At 43.9% G+C, this 21,998-nt stretch overlaps 1 protein-coding gene across 1 annotated transcript; it reads left to right on the plus strand.

Annotated features, from left to right (window-relative positions):
• Positions 1-1,295: 1,295 nt before the first annotated feature.
• LOC124004078 (hepatocyte growth factor-like protein) lies at positions 1,296-19,918 on the plus strand. Its single transcript, XM_046312855.1, has 18 exons — positions 1,296-1,635; positions 2,266-2,410; positions 4,593-4,708; positions 4,834-4,948; positions 5,073-5,209; positions 7,490-7,610; positions 11,220-11,338; positions 11,457-11,628; positions 12,210-12,340; positions 12,632-12,734; positions 12,900-13,036; positions 13,302-13,334; positions 13,577-13,694; positions 14,831-14,908; positions 15,113-15,259; positions 15,492-15,598; positions 19,067-19,209; positions 19,629-19,918. Exons 1-18 carry the CDS (start codon positions 1,581-1,583, stop codon positions 19,788-19,790), a joined length of 2,139 nt encoding a protein of 712 aa, XP_046168811.1. The 5' UTR covers positions 1,296-1,580; the 3' UTR covers positions 19,791-19,918.
• The last annotated feature ends 2,080 nt before the right edge of the window (positions 19,919-21,998 follow it).

Genomic DNA, 21,998 nt, shown 5'->3' on the forward strand with positions numbered 1-21,998 from the left:
ACATTGGGCCTGTTAGGGCCTCATTGATTGTATCTAATGTCTGTATGCAATTTCTTTAGTGTTGTGCATGTAGTGAAGGCTAGCTTCATTGTCGCATTTTAATGTTAGCCACCAATTGAAATGTAGGAAGGATTCTTGTCAAATCTTCTGTAATCGATCTCCAGGGAAAGTTACAGCTCATAGCTCGTATTGCCCACAGGCACACATTGGGGCGGCAGGGTAGCCTAGTGGTTAGAGCATTGGACTAGTAACTGAAAGGTTGTATGTTCAAATCCCCGAGCTGACAAGTTACACAATCTGTTGTTCTGCCCATGAACAGGCAGTTAACTCACTGTTCCTAGGCCATCAATGAAAATAAGAATTTGTTCTTAACTGACTTGCCTAGTAAAATAATAATTGTCATTGATCTGCTTGTGATCAAAGTTCACATTTATTCAAAATGATTTGCTTAGCCTAGATTTTGATGTATGTAAGACAAATGCATTCATGCTGTCTTGAGTGGTTTCTCTCTGAACTATAAGTGGGAAGGCTGCAGTGTTGCCAACTCATTTTCAGGGTAAGTTGCTAGAGGCAGGTTGATTTGTTGCTAAATTACGTTGTGATGTCATTGCGTGATAACGTAAAACTGCGTCATTACGTAGAATTAATCAAATTGTCTGGCCATCAAATATGATATGACATTTGTTCAGGTACAGACACCCACTCCTTTCTGTACAATTTTGATTGAGACATGTTGATGGATGTTGTAAGTTCTGTTCAAGATCAAACATTCATGACCAACTATATTCATTGGGTTTGACTCGTCGAAACCGTACTACTGCTGCTGCAGTCAGCCAACAATGATTTGCAATTTGCTGAAATTGCTGCTGCCTATGCACGAGTTGAGCGCCTGCTGCTGACGTCACCCACAATGCACTTTTGCAGCCAGGCACGTGTCATTAAGAGGGGAAATATGTGCATTTTAGCGTTAGTCACTTTTCAAAAGTTGCTAAAATTTCCAAATACATTTGTAAAAGTAGCTAAATTTGTTGCTAGGTGCTGTTTGAAAAAAAAGTTGCTAGGGTAGTAACTTGCTAAATCTAGCAACAAAGTGGCTAAATTGGCATCACTGGATGGCTGTGTGGTTTCACTTTTCCCCTGAAAAAGTCAGTCTACTGTAATCTTTGTGGTCGTTTGGATTCTACTGACGTCCAGTGGTGATCACGGGTATTGCCGAGGCTCATAAATAAACTGTTACACTGACTTGAGTTGATATTTTAGGCTCCATTGTATTAATGATTAATGTACTTATCGATTGGTTGTCTTTTTGGGGTAAGCGGCTCTGTTTGATTAGCTTGTTACATGTTCACGTGTGGGTGGACGGGATAAAGTCATTATTCACACTGATTTAGTAACTTTGGATTTTCCCGTCCAGTAAACGCCACAATATATTTTTTTTTAATCGGCTTCTTAATTTTTCGCCGTGTTCTACCCTAATCCATTTCGTTGAAACACGACAGCCTAGAGGAACTCCAGAACTGACAAAAAAAAATCCTCGTATCTGCTTCCATTCAGCACTGCTCTCATTCTTTACCTTAGCCATGCAACTCATTCTTTCCTGTGTTTTCCTGGCATTTTGGAGGGGATTGGTCAAAGGTAAGAAGAAAATAAAACGTTTTTTTGTAATTCTATTTTGGAGACAATTGACAGTAGATTAATGTGCCAATTAGTATCTATTTTAATGTAGCTGGAATTGGTTTATTGATTTTATTGTTGAGTTGTGTCTTTTTGTTGGTTACACATTATATTCCTTGGTCAGCTCATTTGACAAAGAAATGGTATGGAAGTGACTGCAGCAAAAACGATTAGGTGCCATTTCAGTTTGGTTATTAACGGGATCAGTAATGTATACTGTAATGTTACTGACTGCATTCTGTCAAGTGGGCGATTCTGTCAGGTGAAGAGTTTTGATAGGGGAAAGGAGACACTTCTCCACCCATGTAAGCTTCACAAAAATGGTGTAATGGTCCAAAGGTCTTGTGTGCTCAGTCAGACCCATGCACAAATGTTGTTCAGGAAAATAGCTGACACACAGACAGCTGGGTACCCAACACATACTTTTCAGTATTCAGTAAATAGGCCTAGTGGTTGTAAGTTAGAACTTCTAACCAAAGCCCTTCTGAAACAACCCTAATTTGTAATAAACTCCAGTAAAATAGTGGTTAGATTGAATGAATAACAAGTCCCATCAGGCATTAGGACTGTGTTTTTTGTGTTTGGCCATAGGGTCCCGCTGTCCTCTGAATGACTTCCAGCGTTCCGAGGGAAGGGAGCTGGTTCCGACCTCCTGGAACTCTGCACGGGTGCTGATACTGCCAGGGCTGATGCTGGAGGACTGTGCCAGACGATGCTCAAATACACTGGACTGCAGGTACCCTGGAGTGTTGTACAACCTCACTACAACACCTAGCAATCTTAGCGGTTAAGGTGTTGGACACAGGTTTGAGTTCCAGTCAGACTACCCCCAAATTCTTAAAAAATATAACCCAAGCTTACATGAAAACTCCTGGGACAAGGAAGCGTGCAAGATCATGGTCGACCCTGGACACCCCATCTTTTAAAGACTCTCCACTGGCAGACGGTTAAGGGGCCCCATTCAGTCAACATTGTGGAAGTTCATCTTGACAGCGTGATTGAAATTTAAAGGCTGCATTCACGGTAAATGCTGCATATGTCGGCTCAATCGGAAATTACCTTTGAATTTCTAGCACGGAATCTGTAACGCTTCAGCTATACAGATTGAATAGAGCCCTGGGTCAATCATGAAAAAAATGGCCTCCATCTGAACAGTTTCTTCCCCCATGCTGTGGCCCTCTTCCCGCAATCTGTGGCTCTCATCAACCGGCTCATAGGAATTACGCTATATATACACAAGTATGTGGACACCCATTCAAGTTAGTGGATTCAGCTATTTCAGCCACACCCGTTGCTGACAGGTGTATAAAATTGAGCACACACCCGTGCAATCTCCATAGACAAGCATTTGCAGTAGAATGGCCTTACTGAAGAGCTCAGTTACTTTCAAAGTGGCACCGTCATAGGATGCCACCTTTCCAACAAGTCCATTTTGGACATTTCTCCCCTGCTAGACCTGCCCCGGTCAACTGTAAGTGCTGTTATTGTGAAGTGGAAATGTGTAGGAGCAACAACGGCTCAGCCGCAAAGTAGAGGGCCACACAAACTCACAGAATGGGACTGGCGAGTGCTGAAGCGCGAAGAGCTTAAAAATCGTCTGTCCTCAGTTGCATCACTCACTACCGGGTTCCAAACTGCCTCTGGAAGCAACATCAGCACAATAACTGTTTGTTGGGAGGTTTATGAAATGGGGTTTCATGGCCAAGCAGTCACACACAAGCCTAAGATCACCATGCGCAATGTCAAGCTTCGGCTGGAGTGGTGTAAAGCTCACCGCCATTGGACTCAGGAGCAGTGGAAACACATTATGTTGAGTGATGAATCACGCTTCACCAATGGGCGAATCTGGGTTAGGCGAATGCCAGGAGAACGCTACCTGCCCCAACGCATAGTGCAAGTGTAAAGTTTGGTGGAGGAGGAATAATGGTCTGGGGCTGTTTTTCATGTTTCGGCCAAGGCCCCTTAGTTCCATTGAAGGGAAATCTTACCTCTTCAGCATAAAATGACATTGTAAGCGATTCTGTGCTTCCAACTTTGTGGCAACAGTTTGGAGAAGGCCCTTTCGGTGTGGAAGAACTGGCCTGCACAGAGCCCTGACCTCAACTCCATCGAACACCTTTGGGATGAATTGGAATGCAGACTGCGAGCCAAGCCTAATCGCCCGACCTCACTAATGGTCTTGTGGCTGAATGAAAGCGAGTCCCCGCAGCAATGTTCCAACATCTAGTGGAAAGCCTTCCCAGAAGACTGGAGGCTGTTATAGCAGCAAAGGGGGATCAACTCCATATTAATGCCCATGATTTTGGAATGCGATGTTTGACGAGCAGGTGTCCACATACTTTTGGCCATGTAGTGTAAGTGACTTTGCATTGAGCCAATTACTGCACCTTGTCATCAATGACCTTTAATACAAATCTGCACTATACTGCATTTGCACCAGTGAGGCTGCTGAGGGGAGGACAGCTCATAATAATGTCTGGAACAGAGTGAATGGAATGGCATCAAACAGATGGCGTGTTTGATGTGTTTGATGTACTTGATACCATTCCACTAATTCCTCTCTGGCCATTACCATGAGCCTGTCTTCCCCAATTAAGGTGCCACCAACCTCCTGTGATTTGCACTAATGTAGACCTCTACAACATTGTATATATTTGCCATGGCAACATCCTTCCCTCTGCTTATATAGAAGTATCCCCTCTTTAAATGGTATATTCCCACTGCAATCAGCCTAAACTCCAGAGTTTTATGTTTACTGTACCGATATTGAATACTCTGTATGATGTCTATGTGCACTTGTGTTTCTATTCTGTTTGTATATTGTCTGTTGCTGGCAGCACCTTCTCACTAAGGCAAATTCTGGGTATTCCATGTGTAAATGTACTTTGACGAAATAAAGGAGATTCTAATTTCACCAGAGCCTTCAACTACGAGACGCGTCCCTCCATCACCTGTAAACAGCTGCCATGGGTGGAGGATGGCAGCAACGCAGAGGTCAAGAGGAACGTCAACTGTGACCTTTATGAGAAGAAGGGTAAGCTTTGTGGTCAAAGTGAGGTCATGTTCTCTGTCATTTATGTCATTTTACTACAAAATGTAGTGTCAGTAGTATGCTGTGATTTTAGTTTGAAAATATATATTTTTTTCTGTGATGTGCAGTCTACGTAAGAAAGTGCATTGTGGGTAAAGGAGAAGACTATCGAGGCAAGGTGTTCATGACAAAAAGTGGCCATACTTGTCAACAGTGGTGGTCAAAGTTCCCACACGATCACAGGTAATATCATCCCATTGATTTCTGAGAGTTGTTGTTTGGAAGCTGAAAACATGACCCAGAAGAATATATAATACGATATGTCTCTGTCTCTCTCACACACATGCTGTTGCTATACTTGTCATAGATGGACACCCACAGCCACTAATGGCTTGGAGCTGAACTACTGCAGGAACCCAGATGGGGACCGCATCGGGCCGTGGTGCTACACCACTGATCCAGAACGGCGTTATGAGACCTGCAATATCCCCCACTGCAAAGATGGTACATCCCATTCTGTTATAAAATTCCAGCAGTTGAAGGATTGCAACTGCATATGTTTCTAAAGATAATGTGATAACACTATGTGTGTATGTATTGTATTTGAACTTATTATCTGTTAGGCATAGTGGACATGTCTGTTAGGCACAGTGGACATGTCTGTTAGGCATAGTGGACATGTCTGTTAGGCACAGTGGACATGTCTGTTAGGCACAGTGGACATGTCTGTTAGGCATAGTGGACATGTCTGTTAGGCACAGTGGACATGTCTATTAGGCACAGTGGACATGTCTGTTAGGCACAGTGGACATGTCTGTTAGGCACAGTGGACATGTCTGTTAGGCACAGTGAACATGTCTGTTAGCTACAGTGGACATGTCTGTTAGGCACAGTGAACATGTCTGTTAGCTACAGTGGACATGTCTGTTAGGCACAGTGGACATGTCTGTTAGGCACAGTGGACATGTCTGTTAGGCACAGTGGACATGTCTGTTAGGCACAGTGGACATGTCTGTTTGGCACAGTGGACATGTCTGTTTGGCACAGTGGACATGTCTGTTTGGCACAGTGGACATGTCTGTTAGGCACAGTGGACATACAGTGCCTTGCGAAAGTATTTGGCCCCCTTGAACTTTGCAACCTTTTGCCACATTTCAGGCTTCAAACATAAAGATATAAAACTGTATTTTTTTGTTTGAATCAACAACAAGTGGGACACAATCATGAAGTGGAACGACATTTATTGGATATTTCAAACTTTTTTAACAAATCAAAAACTGAAAAATTGGGCGTGCAAAATTATTCAACCCCCTTAAGTTAATACTTTGTAGCGCCACCTTTTGCTGCGATTACAGCTGTAAGTCGCTTGGGGTATGTCTATCAGTTTTGCACATTGAGAGACTGAAATTTTTTCCCATTCCTCCTCGCAAAACAGCTCGAGCTCAGTGAGGTTGGATGGAGAGCATTTGTGAACAGCAGTTTTCAGTTCTTTCCACAGATTCTCGATTGGATTCAGGTCTGGACTTTGACTTGGCCATTCTAACACCTGGATATGTTTATTTTTTAACCATTCCATTGTAGATTTTGCTTTATGTTTTGGATCATTGTCTTGTTGGAAGACAAATCTCTGTCCCAGTCTCAGGTCTTTTGCAGACTCCATCAGGTTTTCTTCCAGAATGGTCCTGTATTTGGCTCCATCCATCTTCCCATCAATTTTAACCATCTTCCCTGTCCCTGCTGAAGAAAAGCAGGCCCAAACCATGATGCTGCCACCACCATGTTTGACAGTGGGTATGGTGTGTTCAGGGTGTTGCTTTTACGCCAAACATAACGCTTTGCATAGTTGCCAAAAAGTTCAATTTTGGTTTCATCTGACCAGAGCACCTTCTTCCACATGTTTGGTGTGTCTCCCAGGTGGCTTGTGGCAAACTTTAAACAACACTTTTTATGGATATCTTTAAGAAATGGCTTTCTTCTTGCCACTCTTCCATAAAGGCCAGATTTGTGCAATATACGACTGATTGTTGTCCTATGGACAGAGACTCCCACCTCAGCTGTAGATCTCTGCAGTTCATCCAGAGTGATCATGGGCCTCTTGGCTGCATCTCTGATCAGTCTTCTCCTTGTATGAGCTGAAAGTTTAGAGGGACGGCCAGGTCTTGGTAGATTTGCAGTGGTCTGATACTCCTTCCATTTCAATATTATCGCTTGCACAGTGCTCCTTGGGATGTTTAAAGCTTGGGAAATCTTTTTGTATCCAAATCCGGCTTTTAACTTCTTCACAACAGTATCTCGGACCTGCCTGGTGTGTTCCTTGTTCTTCATGATGCTCTCTGCGCTTTTAACGGACCTCTGAGACTATCACAGTGCAGGTGCATTTATACGGAGACTTGATTACACACAGGTGGATTGTATTTATCATCATTAGTCATTTAGGTCAACATTGGATCATTCAGAGATCCTCACTGAACTTCTGGAGAGAGTTTGCTGCACTGAAAGTAAAGGGGCTAAATAATTTTGCACCCACAATTTTTCAGTTTTTGATTTGTTAAAAAAGTTTGAAATATCCAATAAATGTCGTTCCACTTCATGATTGTGTCCCACTTGTTGTTGATTCTTCACAAAAAAATACAGTTTTATATCTTTATGTTTGAAGCCTGAAATGTGGCAAAAGGTCGCAAAGTTCAAGGGGGCCGAATACTTTCGCAAGGCACTGTATCTGTTTTGATCACAGAGAACAACACAGTGTTGTTACAAATTGTGTGTGTTTGGGTTTGTGCACAGAGGTGTGTATCACATGTAATGGGGAAGACTACAGGGGTCAGGTTGACCACACAGTGAGTGGCAGAGAGTGCCAACGTTGGGACCAGCAATACCCACACCAACACATCTACCAGCCTGAGAAGTATGTCTGTCCACCCAGCGCTATTATCACCTACCACTACCACTACAATCACCACCACTACAACCACCACCACTATCACCACTACAACCACCACCACTATCACCACAACAACTATCACCACAACAACCACCACCATTACAACCACCACCACTATCACCACTACAACCACCGCCACTACAACCATCACTATAACCACCACTACAACCACTACTACAACCACCACCACTACAACCATCACTACAACCACCACCACTACAACCACAACCACTACTACAACCACCACCACTATCACCACTACAACTATCACCACCACTATCACCACCACAACAACTATCACCACTCCAACCACCACCACTACAACCACCACCACTATCACCACAACCACTACAACCACCACCACTATCACCACAACCACCACCACTACAACCACCACCACTACAACCACCACCGCTACAACCACCTCCACTATCACCACTACAACCACCACCACCACTATCACCACTACAACCACCACCACTATAACCACCACTACAACCATCACTACAACCACCACCACTATCACCACTACAACCACCACCACTATCACCACAACAACTATCACCACTCCAACCACCACCACTATAACCACAATAACTATCACCACTACAACCACCGCTACAACCACCATCACCACAACCACCACCACTACAACCACCACCGCTACAACCACCACCACTATCACCACCACAACCACCACCACCACTATCACCACTACAACCACCACCACTGTAACCACTACAACCTCCACCACAACCACCACTACAATCACCACCACTACAACTATAACCACTACCACCACCACAACCATTACAACCACTACAACCACTACCACTACCACTCCACTATTTTTATCACCTACCACTACAACCACCACCACTACAACCACTACCACTATAAGCACCACTACAACCACTACCACTATAAGCACCACTACAACCACTACCACTATAAGCACCACTACAACCACCACCACAACCACTACAACCACCACCACCACTACAACCACCACCACTATCACCACTACAACCACCACCACTATAACCACAACAATCTCCACCACTACAACCACCACCACCACCACCACTATCACCACTACAACCACCACCACTGTAACCACTACAACCATCACCACTACAACCACCACCACTATCACCACTACAACCACCACCACTATCATCACTACAACCTCCACTACATCCACTGCTACAACCACCACCACAATCACTACAACCACTACCACAACCACTACAACCACTACCACCACTACAACCACTACCACCACTACAACCGCCACCACTACCACTACAACCACTACAATCACTACAACCACCACCACAACCACCACTACCACCACTACCACAATCACCACTACCACCACTACCACCACTACAACCACCACTACAACTACAACCACTATAACCACCACCACTACAACCAGTACCACTACAACTACAACTATAACCACTACAACCACTACCACAACCACTACCACCACTACAACCACCACTCTTTTATGTGCTTTTTGTTGTAGGCCTACATGCCTTTGTACAGTGCATTTGGAAAGTATTCAGACCCCTTCACTTTTTCAAAATGTTGTTACTTTACAGCCTTATTCTAAAATGTATTAAATAGTTTTTTCCCCTCATCAATTTACACACAGAACCCATAATGACAAAGCGAAAGCAGGTTTTTATCATTTTTTGCAAGTTCATATTTTTTAAATACCTCATTTACATAAGTATACAGAACCTTTGCTATGAGACTCGAAACTGAGTTCAGGTGTATCCTGTTTCCATTGATCATCATTGAGATGTATCTAAGACTTGATTGGAGTCTACCTGTTAAATTATATTGATTGGAGATGATTTGGAAAGGCACGCACCTATCTATATAAGGTCTTACAGTTGACAGTGCATGTCAGAGCAAAAACCAAGCTATGCGGTCAACTGAATTGTCCGTAGAGCTCCGAGACAAGATTGTGTTGAAGCACAGATCTGGGAGAGGGTACCAAAACATTTCTGCAGCATTGAAGGTCCCCAAGAACACAGTGGCCTCCATCATTCTTATATGGAAGAAGTTTGGAACCACCAAGACCCTTCCTAGACCTGTCTGCCCGGCCAAACTGAGCAATCGGGGAAGAAGGGCCTTGGTCAGGGAGGTGACCAAGAACCCAATGGTCACTCTGCCTGAGCTCCAGAGTTCCTCTGTGGAGATGGGAGAACCTTCCAGAAGGACAACCATCTCTGCAGCACTCCACCAATCAGGCCTTTATGGTAGTGTTAGGCTCTAATTTCCAGAGTAAAAACTCTACTGACACTATGAAATCTTAACCAGGTTTATTCTTCCCAGAGGATCAATACAGTTGCATTAGACAAAGACCTTTTCAGACAAGCAGTGATATTTAAGCCTTCCTCCTAGTCTCCTCCTACACATCTGAACAAACACGGGCCATAAACTTTCATTTCTCCCTTAACGTGACCTGACCTGATCTCGCCCCCTTCATCACTAATCCATGGCTCTCTCCCCTTCTCAATGCCTGACACATGTGATCGCTCTCCCTACACTCAATACATTCCAAGCTCAATTGCCCCCACCATATACTTTCCTCTTACAGATAACCATTAACCTCTGGTGAAGCCCCTCAGCTATGACACCCCTCGTTTCTCTATTATAACTAATGATTAATAAGGATTTAAAGTTCATAAATCCAAACCTGTCAGTAGAGTGGCCACTCCACAGTAAAAGGCACATGACGGCCCGCTTGGAGTTTGTCAAAAGGCACTTAAAGGACTCCCAGACTGATGAAACCAAGATTTAACTCTTTGGACTGAATACCAAGCGTCATGTCTGGAAGAAACTTGGCATCATCCTTACGGTGAATCATGGTGGTGGCAGCATCATGCTGTGGGTGTGTTTTTCAGCGACAGGGACTGGGAGACTAGTCAGGATCAAGGCAAAGATGAACGGAGCAAAGTACAGAGAGATCCTTGATGAAAACTTGCTCCAGAGCGCTCAGGACTTCAGACTGGGGTGAAGATTCGTCTTCCAACAGGACAACGACCCTAAGCACACAGCCAAGATAACGCAGTAGTGGCTTCGGGACAAGTCTCTGAATGACAAATCTCTGGTCCAGCCAGAGCCCGGACTTGACCCCAATCGAACATCTCTGGAGAGACCTGAAAATAGCTGTGCAGCGACGCTCCCCATCCAACCTGACAGAGCTTGAGAAGATCTGCAGAGAAGAATGGGAGAAAATCCCCAAATACAGGTGTGCCAAGCTTGTAGCATCATACCCAAGAAGACTTGAGGCTGTAATCGCTGCTAAAGGTGCTTCAGCAAAGTACTGAGTAAAGGGTCTGAATACTGACGTAAATGTAATATTTCAGTTTTTTATTTGTAATTAATGTGCAAAATGTGAAGGGGTTTGAATACTTTCCGAATGCACTGTATACAGCCAGCATTACTCCTGTCTAATCAATATTTAGTACTGTAACAGAGTAGAGGACAATCAATCATTCCAATTGAGAATTTCCTAACATTGTGCTGGAATATTGTACATGTACATTCCAGGTATCCAGATAAGAGCTTGGATGATGACTACTGCCGTAACCCAGATGCCTCCCCTGTTCCCTGGTGCTACACCACAGACGCTGATATGGAGAGAGAGCGCTGCGAGATCAGCAAGTGCTGTATGTCTTTCCCCCTCATACACCCACCCAGTCCATTAATTCACACTATTCCATCATTATAACAATGTAATACAATCTATATCGGCCCTCATAATGTCACTTTTCTCCTTCACTCTAGCTGTGGTTACAAAGAGACGCCTCCGGTCCAGCTACACCACAAACTGTTTCCGTGGTCGCGGGGAGGATTACCGCGGTAAAGTAAATGAGACGACCGGCGGTATCGCCTGTCAGCGTTGGGACGCCCAGTACCCACATGAGCACCCCTTCTACCCAAACACCTACGAATGCAAGTAAGCCAGAAAAACAGGCGATAGAGGGATGGATGAATGAGAGGTGGGATTGATGGATAAAGGGATGAGAAGATGGACTGATGGTTAAAGGGATGAGAGGTGGGACTGCTGGTTAAAGGGATGAGAGGTGGGACTGCTGGTTAAAGGGATGAGAGGTGGGACTGCTGGTTAAAGGGATGAGAAGATGGACTGATGGTTAAAGGGATGAGAGGTGGGACTGCTGGTTAAAGGGATGAGAGGTGGGACTGCTGGTTAAAGGGATGAGAGGTGGGACTGCTGGTTAAAGGGATGAAAGGTGGGACTGCTGGTTAAAGGGATGAGAGGTGGGGCGATGACCAGTGAGTCATGGTATGAGGAGTGAAGTGAAGTTTATTGACATGAATATCTACATGAATGGCTGATCTTGGGTCTAGTTATTTATGTTCCTAGAATACATTTACAATTTAGTCATAGCAGAATCTCATGTCCAGAGCGACTGAAATTCAGTAGCATACATCCAACATACTGTATTTATCCATGAATAATGATCCATGTGTTTCTGTGTGCTATACTTATTGTCTGTACTATACCATTGCTTTCAGGGGCTTGGAGGAGAACTACTGTCGTAACCCAGATGGATCCGAGGCACCCTGGTGCTTCACGTCTGTGCCTGAGATGAGGACGGCTCTTTGTTTACAGATCAAACGCTGTGCAGACGACATTGAAGCTGAGGGTACACTGCCCTCTGTTGTTTCAATGGGCCCGATGCTCTCTCTCAATGCAATCTAGGTTTCTCAAACACAAGTCTACTTAATAACACAAAGAAGTGGTTAGGGGTTAATTCTATTTCAATTCCAGTAGTTTTTTAAGGTTAAGCAAATTCCAATTCCACATTTTTCTCATTGAAAAGCATTAAAGAGAAAAGGGAATTGGATTGTTAGTGTATTGACTGGAATTCAAATGGAATTGATCCCAACCCTGGTGTCTGTAATCATGTTTTATGTCCTTTTTCCCCACACCCTAGATTGCTACCATGAAAATGGTAAAAACTATAGGGGTGTAGTCCGTAAGACGCGTAAGGGCATCACCTGTCAGAAGTGGAGTGTCAACATGCCTCACAAAACAAAGTATGAACAACATTTAATTAATCATGAATTCATAAAAGGCAGGTCTATTTGGTGTTGTCAAAGAGGGAAACTGAATATATAGTTATTTATGGGATAGTATCATGTGTTTGTAGAAGTGTCTCCTGGGCCATGCATAGGGAGGTTTACTGGACTGTGGTTTTCCAGGATAAACCCAGGGACCCACCCTGATGCCAACCTGACAGAGAACTACTGCCGGAACCCAGATGGGGACCAGCACGGACCCTGGTGCTACACCACTGACCCCAAAACAGAGTTTGACTACTGTGCCATCAAGCAATGTGGTAAAGATTCCCCTCCTCCCATAACTCTGTGCCCTCAGGAATCACATTCCTCTCTCCATATCGTTCTCTTGTTACTCTGTCACTCATTATCTCTTATCTCTATGCTCTAATAGTAGGCCTAACATTATTATTAATAATAACAATATTAACTTACTAACACTATAAAGCTATTTTCATACATTTTGCTCAAAGCACTAATCCCTCTATGGGCCTGTGTTGTTATAAACTGATTAAATAATTATTCTGGTTATTGTTGTTTGAACAGCTGGGGAGAAAGTGTCCATCATTGAGCCATCAGGTGAGTTTTTAAAGGGATATGTAATATGTAACTACAATGAAAAATCAGTATTTTCTGGAAGTGGACCTGTGTAAACAACTTTACTCATCAACGTGTGTGTGTGTGTGTGTGTGTGTGTGTGTGTGTGTGTGTGTGTGTGTGTGTGTGTGTGTGTGTGTGTGTGTGTGTGTGTGTGTGTGTGTGTGTGTGTGTGTGTGTGTGTGTGTGTGTGTGTGTGTGTGTGTGTGTGCACGCACACACAGAGATTGTGGAGTTTAATGAGTGTGGAAAGAGAGAGGATCGTTTGGCCAAGAGCCCAATACTGCGTATTGTTGGTGGGCTTCCTGGAAACTCTCCCTGGACCGTCAGTCTCAGAGACAGGTCAGTCTGAGACAGCAGTCTTCATAACCTCTCTGTCCCCCCCTGTAAGAGCTCAGTCTTCATAACCTCTCTCCCCCTGTTAGAGCCCAGTCTTCATAACCTCTCTCTCCCCCTGTTAGAGCCCAGTCCTCATAACCTCTCTCCCCCTGTTAGACCCCAGTCCTCATAACCTCTCTCCCCCTGTTAGACCCCATTCTTCATAACCTCTCTCTCCCCCTGTTAGAGCCCAGTCCTCATAACCTCTCTCCCCTGTTAGAGCCCAATCTTCATAACCTCTCTCTCCCCCTGTTAGAGCCCAGTCTTCATAACCTCTCTCTCCCCCTGTTAGAGCCCAGTCTTCATAACCTCTCTCTTCCCCTGTTAGAGCCCAGTCTTCATAACCTCTCTCTCCCCCTGTTAGAGCCTAGTCTTCATAACCTCTCTCTCCCCCTGTTAGAGCCCAGTCTTCATAACCTCTCTCTCCCCCTGTTAGAGCCCAGTCTTCATAACCTCTTTCTCTCTCTCTCTCTCTCTCTCTCTCTCTCTCTCTCTCTCTCTCTCTCTCTCTCTCTCTCTCTCTCTCCTTCCCCTTGTTAGAGCCTAGTCTTCATCTCTCTCTCTCTCTCCTTCCCCTTTTTAGAGCCTAGTCTTCATCTCTCTCTCTCTCCTTCCCCTTGTTAGAGCCTAGTCTTCATCTCTCTCTCTCTCCTTCACCTTGTTAGAGCCTAGTCTTCATCTCTCTCTCCTTCCCCTTGTTAGAGCCTAGTCTTCATCTCTCTCTTTCTCTCTCTCTCCTTCCCCTTGTTAGAGCCTAGTCTTCATAATCTCTCTCTTTCTGTCTGTCTGTCTGTCTGTCTGTCTGTCTGTCTGTCTGTCTGTCTGTCTGTCTGTCTGTCTGTCTGTCTGTCTGTCTGTCTGTCTCTCTCTCTCTCTCTCTCTCTCTCTCTCTCTCTCTCTCTCTCTCTCTCTCTCTCTCTCTCTCTCTCTCTCTCTCTCTCTCTCTCTCTCTCTCTCTCTCTCTCTCTCTCTCTCTCTCTCTCACACACTCTCTGTCTCTCTCTCTCTCGTTCCCCTTGTTAGAGCGTAGTCTTCATAATCCCTCTCTCTCTCCACATTAGAGCCCAGTATTCATGACCTCTCTCTCTCATTGTGTGCAGGAAAGGAAACCATTTCTGTGGAGGCTCCCTGGTTAGCTCCAAATGGGTGATCAGTACTAAGCAGTGTTTCTCCTCTTGGTATGCTTTATGATTTCTAATGAATTTACATGTTATTGTTGTTTCTTAAAACACAGTAAAATAAAGTAAAAAGTGTAAAATCCAATACATTTTAAAAGAACCAGATCTAGACTCTAAAACAACAAGCCTAAAATAACCTCAAATGGTATAAATCTCTTGAATGTGATGAGGATCGTTGGTCAGTGTATGTTCCTCTATGTGCAGCTATGTCGACCTTCCGGGGTACTCGGCCATGATGGGGACATTGTTTCGTAATCCCATAGTAGGAGAGCCAGACCGACAGACTATCCCTCTCACCAAGATCATCTGTGGACCCTCTGAGTCCCAGCTGGTCATGCTACAACTGGAATAGTGCGTACAAACACATGCATGCAGCGACGCACATACACACACACACACTAACCACATACGGTACACACATACAGTATATCGTACACGTACAGTATATCGTACACGTACAGTACCCAAGCAATATTATCATACCACTTTTCCAACTAGACCACCCAATATGATTTAATAGAAAATCCATTTAAATCCACATTCAGCTCAGTCTGATGCTCTCTCTCCTCCTCCTCTTCCTTAGCCATGCCCAGTTTAACGAGCGTGTGTCTCAGATATGCCTGCCCCCTGAACGCTACATAGTTCCAGAAGGAACCCTCTGTGAGATCGCAGGCTGGGGCGAAACTCAAGGTAAAGTAGAGCTATGCTCATAATTGTAATGCTTCAATATTATTTACTCACATTCCTCAATATGAATCTTTAAAGGCACCCACCAGAGGGCAGTGCCGCTCCTATTTCGGTATAATTCCTGAATGACACAGGTTACTTATACATACAGTATTCACGGATTGGGGGTGGGAAGGAATGTTGTGGGGATTTCCATATGGCGTCAGTGTAGCTATCAGGCATGCTAACCTTAGCTAGCCAACTTACTAACCTTAGCTAGCCAACTTGCTAACCTTAGCTAGCCAACTTGCTAACCCTAGCTAGCCAACTTGCTAACCCTAGCTAGCCAACTTGCTAACCTTAGCTAGCCAACATGCTAACCTTAGCTAGCCAACATGCTAACCTTAGCTAGCCAACATGCTAACCTTAGCTAGCCAACATGCTAACCTTAGCTAGCCAACTTGCTAACCTTATCTAGCAAGCTAAAGTTATCTGTTGTTGTTGTTTAAAAAAAATATATATTACACCGTATTCAAAAGTATTCGGCCCCCTTGAACTTTGCGACCTTTTGCCACATTTCAGGCTTCAAACATAAAGATATAAAACTGTATATTTTTGTGAAGAATCAACAACAAGTGGGACACAATCATGAAGTGGAACGACATTTATTGGATATTTCAAACTTTTTTAACAAATCTATCATCAAGGCTACTTTGGGTGGCTACTTTGAAGCTTCTAAAATCTAAAATATATTTAGATTTGTTTAACACTTTTTTGGTTACTATATGATTACATATCTGATATTTCATATATAAATATACAGACTAGCAAAAAAATATGTGAAAATTGACAAATTATCCAATAGATTGTGTAAGTATATATGCCATTTAGCAGACGCTTTTATCCAAAGCGACTTACAGTCATGTGTGCATACATTCGACTTAAGTAGTCTGGTAAAAAAAGTGGAGGCGAAAAGCTGTTTGGGTCATTCACGAATAGGAAGAACTTTGCAGGTGTTTCTGATTAATTGCTGGTTGGTGGTAACATTTAACTCAAATCTAGCCCTGAAAAGAAACGTCATAGGGGAAACACTAACTGTCACGCCTACCTCCGGTCTGCCAGGGCCAGTGGTTAATAATCTTCATTACCCACACCTGATCTCCAACATTACCCACACCTGCTCTCCAACATTACCCACAACTGCTCTCCAACATTACCCACACCTGCTCTCCAACATTACCCACACCTGCTCCTCAACATTACCCACACCTGCTCTCCAACATTACCCACACCTGCTCTCAGACATTACCCACACCTGCTCTCCAACATTACCCACACCTGCTCTCCGACATTACCCACACCTGCTCTCCAACATTACCCACACCTGCTCTCCAACATTACCCACACCTGCTCCTCAACATTACCCACACCTGCTCTCCAACATTACCCACACCTGCTCTCCAACATTACCCACACCTGCTCTCCAACATTACGCACACCTGCTCCTCAACATTACCCACACCTGCCCTCCAACATTACCCACACCTGCTCTCCAACATTACCCACACATTTTCCCCATCATTACCCACACATTTTCCCCATCATTACCCACACCTGCTCTCCATAATTACCCACACCTGCTCTCCATCATTACCCACACCTGCTCCCCATCATTACCCACACCTGCTCCCCATCATTACCCACACCTGCTCCCCATCATTACCCACACCTGCTCTCCATCATTACCCACACCTGCTCTCCATCATTACCCACACCTGCTCCCCATCATTACCCACACCTGCTCCCCATCATTACCCACACCTGCTCTCCATCATTACCCACACCTGCTCTCCATCATTACTCACACCTGCTCTCCATCATTACCCACACATTCTCCCCATCATTACCTACACCTGCTCTCCAACATTACCCACACCTGCTCTCCATCACCCACACATTTCCCCATCATTACCCACACCTGCTCTCCATCATTACCCACATCTGCTCTCCATCATTACCCACACCTGCTCTCCATCATTACCCACACCTGCTCTTTACATCATTACCCACACCTGCTCTCCATCATTACCCACACCTGCTCTCCATCATTACCCACACCTGCTCTCCATCATTACCCACACCTGCTATCCATCATTACCCACACCTGCTCTCCATCATTACCCACACCTGCTCCCCATCATTACCCACACCTTTTCCCCATCATTACCCACACCTGCTCCCCATCATTACCCACACATTTTCCCCATCATTACCCACACCTGCTCTCCATCATTACCCACACCTGCTCTCCATCACCCACACATTTCCCCATCATTACCCACACCTGCTCTCCATCATTACCCACATCTGCTCTCCATCATTACCCACACCTGCTCTCCATCATTACCCACACCTGCTCTTTACATCATTACCCACACCTGCTCTCCATCATTACCCACACCTGCTCTCCATCATTACCCACACCTGCTCTCCATCATTACCCACACCTGCTATCCATCATTACCCACACCTGCTCTCCATCATTACCCACACCTGCTCCCCATCATTACCCACACCTTTTCCCCATCATTACCCACACCTGCTTCCCATCATTACCCACACATTTTCCCCATCATTACCCACACCTGCTCTCCATCATTACCCACACCTGCTCTTCATCATTACCCGCACCTTTTCCCCATCATTACCCACACCTGCTCTCCATCATTACCCACACCTTTTCTCCATCATTACCCACACCTTCCCACACCTGCTCTCCATCATTACCCACACCTGCTCTCCACCATTACCCACACTACCCATCATCTGTGGATCTATTGGGGCATTATGCAAATTGGAGTGGGTCCAGGGTGTCTAGGATGATGGCGTTGATGTGAGCCAGCTTTTCAAAGTATTTCATGGCAACAGATGTGTCCCATGGGGCAATAGTCATTTAGGTAGGTTACCTTGGCGTTCTTGGACACAGGAACTATGGTGGTCTGCTTGAAACATGTAAGTATTATAGACTGGGTCAGGGAGAGGTTAAAAATGTCAATGAAGACACTTGCCAGCTGGTCAGTGTATGCTCTGAGTATGCGTCCTGGTAATCCGTCTGGCCCCGCGCCCTTGTGAACATTAACCTGTTTAAAGGTCTTACTCACATTGGCTATGGTGATGCTCTCATGCATGGTTCAGTGTTGCTTCCCTTGAAGTGAGCATATGACCAGGGCCCTGAGTTGACCCAGGTCAGATTACATGGTCAGGAAAAACATAGGAACCAAATTTATGAAATGTTTTCTGCCCTTGAAGTTATGAAGTATCTGCTTTACTAATGTAGCATGTAAATGAGAAAGTGTTTCAGATCCTGGACCAACAGATAGTGTTGTTATTTCCAGTACCACTCAGCATATGCCCTCCTCTTCCTCGTTGTCTCGTTCTCTCTATCTCATCCTCCTTTACCCCCCCCTTTCCCTTTCTCTCTCACTTTCTTAGGCACTTCTACAGATGACTCTGTGCTCAATGTGGCTCAAATACCAGTTCTAAGCAACAAGGATTGTAACAACTACTTTCGGGGTCGTGTTCGGGAAAACGAGATGTGCACCAACTCCTTCCAGGGTGGGGTGGGTGCCTGTGAGGTAGGTTCGGTGTGTTTGTGAGTTGTAGGATCTGTCTATGAGCAATAGTTTGTTTGTATGAGAGAGACTGAGATTGATGGTGAGCAAAAATGATAACTTTATTTTAGGATATTAATTATCTTATGTGACATACAGTACATACAAACATGTACAGATGTATGATCAAAATTTGAGCCAGTTTGCTACTGAAGGAAAATAATCCTGCAGCAATGTGAATAATTATGTGGATTATATTTAATGGAAATGTTTGTAGGGGTTGATACATTTTTTGTAAGGAAAAATCAAGTCTGAAATTACAAACTTCAGAAGCCTTTTTAAACCTCAAATACACTACACATTTTAAATGTCCCACATTGTAGGAAAGTTCTGCTGTGTGACAATGATCTAACAGTGATGTGTTCTTTCAATGTGACCCCCAGAGAGACTATGGGGGCCCTCTGGCCTGTCAGAACAGTGACTGCTGGGTGCTTGAGGGAGTGATCATCCCCATGAGGCGCTGTGGACACCCAGGCCAGCCTAACATCTTCATCCGTGTCTCTGTCTATGTGGACTGGATTAAGAAGGTCATGGAGATGGCTTAGTCATGAATACATTATGTCACCAAGCAGTGACTGGCTCTATGTTCTACTGGACTGCAATATATTTATCCACCCTCACCCCCCCACCCATAGCTCACAATCCATGACCACCTAATTGTAATCCGTGACCATCTACATACAATTAGTTAATATACACTGAGTATATCAAATATTAGGAACAGTATTGATTTTCCCTCAGAACAGTCTCAATCCTTCGGGACATGGATTCTACAAGGTGTCGAAAGCATTCGACAGGGATGCTTGTTGAATGCTGGCCCATGTTGACTCCAGTACTTCCCACAGTTATGTCAAGTTGGCTGGATGTCCTTTGGGTGGTGGACCGTTCTTGATACACACAAGAAACTGTTGACTGTGAAAAACACAAACCGATGCACATGGTACCTACTACCATACCCTATTCAAAGGCACATAAATATTTTGTCTTGCCCATTCCTCCACTGAATGGTACATAAACACAATCCATGTTTCAATTGTCTCAAGGCTTAAAAATCCTTCTTTAGCCTGTGTCCTCCCCTTCGTCTACACTGGTTGAAGTGGATTTAACAAGTGACATTAATAAGGGATCATAGCTTTCACTTGGATTCACCTGGTTAGTCTATGTCATGGAAAGAGCAGGTGTTCTTAATTGTTTGTACGCTCAGTGTATAATGTGTGTTATTCTACAATCTTATGACAAAAATATAAGATAAAATAACTATGTTTTCCCTTGTCTTCTGTCTACGTGTCAAAAACAATATTAGGCATTTTGATCTGAACAAAATAACCATCATCTTGTGGTGATTACATTACATATTGAACCTTGACCTCAGGATGTGCTTGTGAAGGACATGCCTCCTTAACCTCATGCTTCTCAAAAGCGTTCCTACACCCTTCACTAAAACTGCTGACTTATACCCCACCCCCCCACCCCTCCAGTATCCAATAGAGCTCCAAAATAACTTCTTGGCCCTCCAGCCTCTAAAGAAATCCCTCATCTGCCTGTTGTTTTATGCCTGCCCCCACCTCTAAAGACATGCCTTTGTGCCTCATGCAGAACAGTATGTTTTGCACATTCTTTCTGGTTCTATAGGAGTTTTATAACTGATGAGCCCCCGGAATTCAGATTAAATACACCTCAAGATCAGAGTCCAGCGGAATCTCAAACACCAGCCTGCAGAGGGGCAGTGAACTAACTCTTTAGCAAATGAGTGCTGATTTTACTGGCTTCGGTCCGTTTCAGTGGCGGTTTGGCAGTTCATGCTGCTCACTTTTGTGAAATTATGTTTAATGACTAATCAAATACTTATGACTTATAGTAACTCTAAACATCTCCAGTCGTGCCCTCTGCTGACTACATTTTAGATTAAAGCATTTTATTCCATGCTGCAGAGAACTTGTCATTTCAATTGATCTTATCAATATGAATATATCACCTTGTTTTGAGCAAGCTGACTCATTTGGCTAACATGTCTTTTTTGGTCATATGGGGTTTTCTTTTCTGTAAATTAGTTTTCTCTTCATAACTGTTTGAGTAATTCATTGTTATTCTCAGTAATTCATTGTTATTCTCAGTAATTCATTGTTATTCTCAGTAATTCTTTGTTATTCTCTAACTCATAACTTTATACATCTAGCCTATAAAGCATTTTCATTATGCGTATGAGTGTTTTCAATTTAAATGTTTTTTATTTTTTATTCTACACTGTAAAAACCAAGATGTTGATTCACCGTAGAATTGTATGGCAACCAGCTGCAATAGGAGTGTGAGTTTGCTCAATATTTGGGCATATACTGTAGCTGAACCAAAATACATTCTCCAGTTGAATTGTATGTTCACTCAACATTAGATTTTAGGAGTTGAGTGAACATATAATTCAACTTGAGAATTTATTTGACCTATTTGCATATTTCCCAGTGTGCCTATCGAGTGATTTGTAGTTACCACCCATGACTGTATTTGTTAGCGACAGACACATATGTTGTAGTCAATGGTTTTCAGTCTTGTAGCTTTCACCAATTGTGTGTCTAAGTGAATATGTTGTTTTTTAAATTAAACTCTTTATGACAGTGCATTACATAATAGATACATAAGGCCTTTCTTTGAGGGCTTAGTTACACCCTACGCAGCAGTTTGAAACTCCTGGTTTACAGGCCACATTAAGCCTGCAAGTCACATTATGCTGGCTTGCAAAGTGATGTGTAGTTCCTATT

The sequence above is a fragment of the Oncorhynchus gorbuscha genome, linkage group LG18 (assembly GCF_021184085.1).
Source record: "Oncorhynchus gorbuscha isolate QuinsamMale2020 ecotype Even-year linkage group LG18, OgorEven_v1.0, whole genome shotgun sequence".
Taxonomy (NCBI): Eukaryota; Metazoa; Chordata; class Actinopteri; order Salmoniformes; family Salmonidae; genus Oncorhynchus; species Oncorhynchus gorbuscha.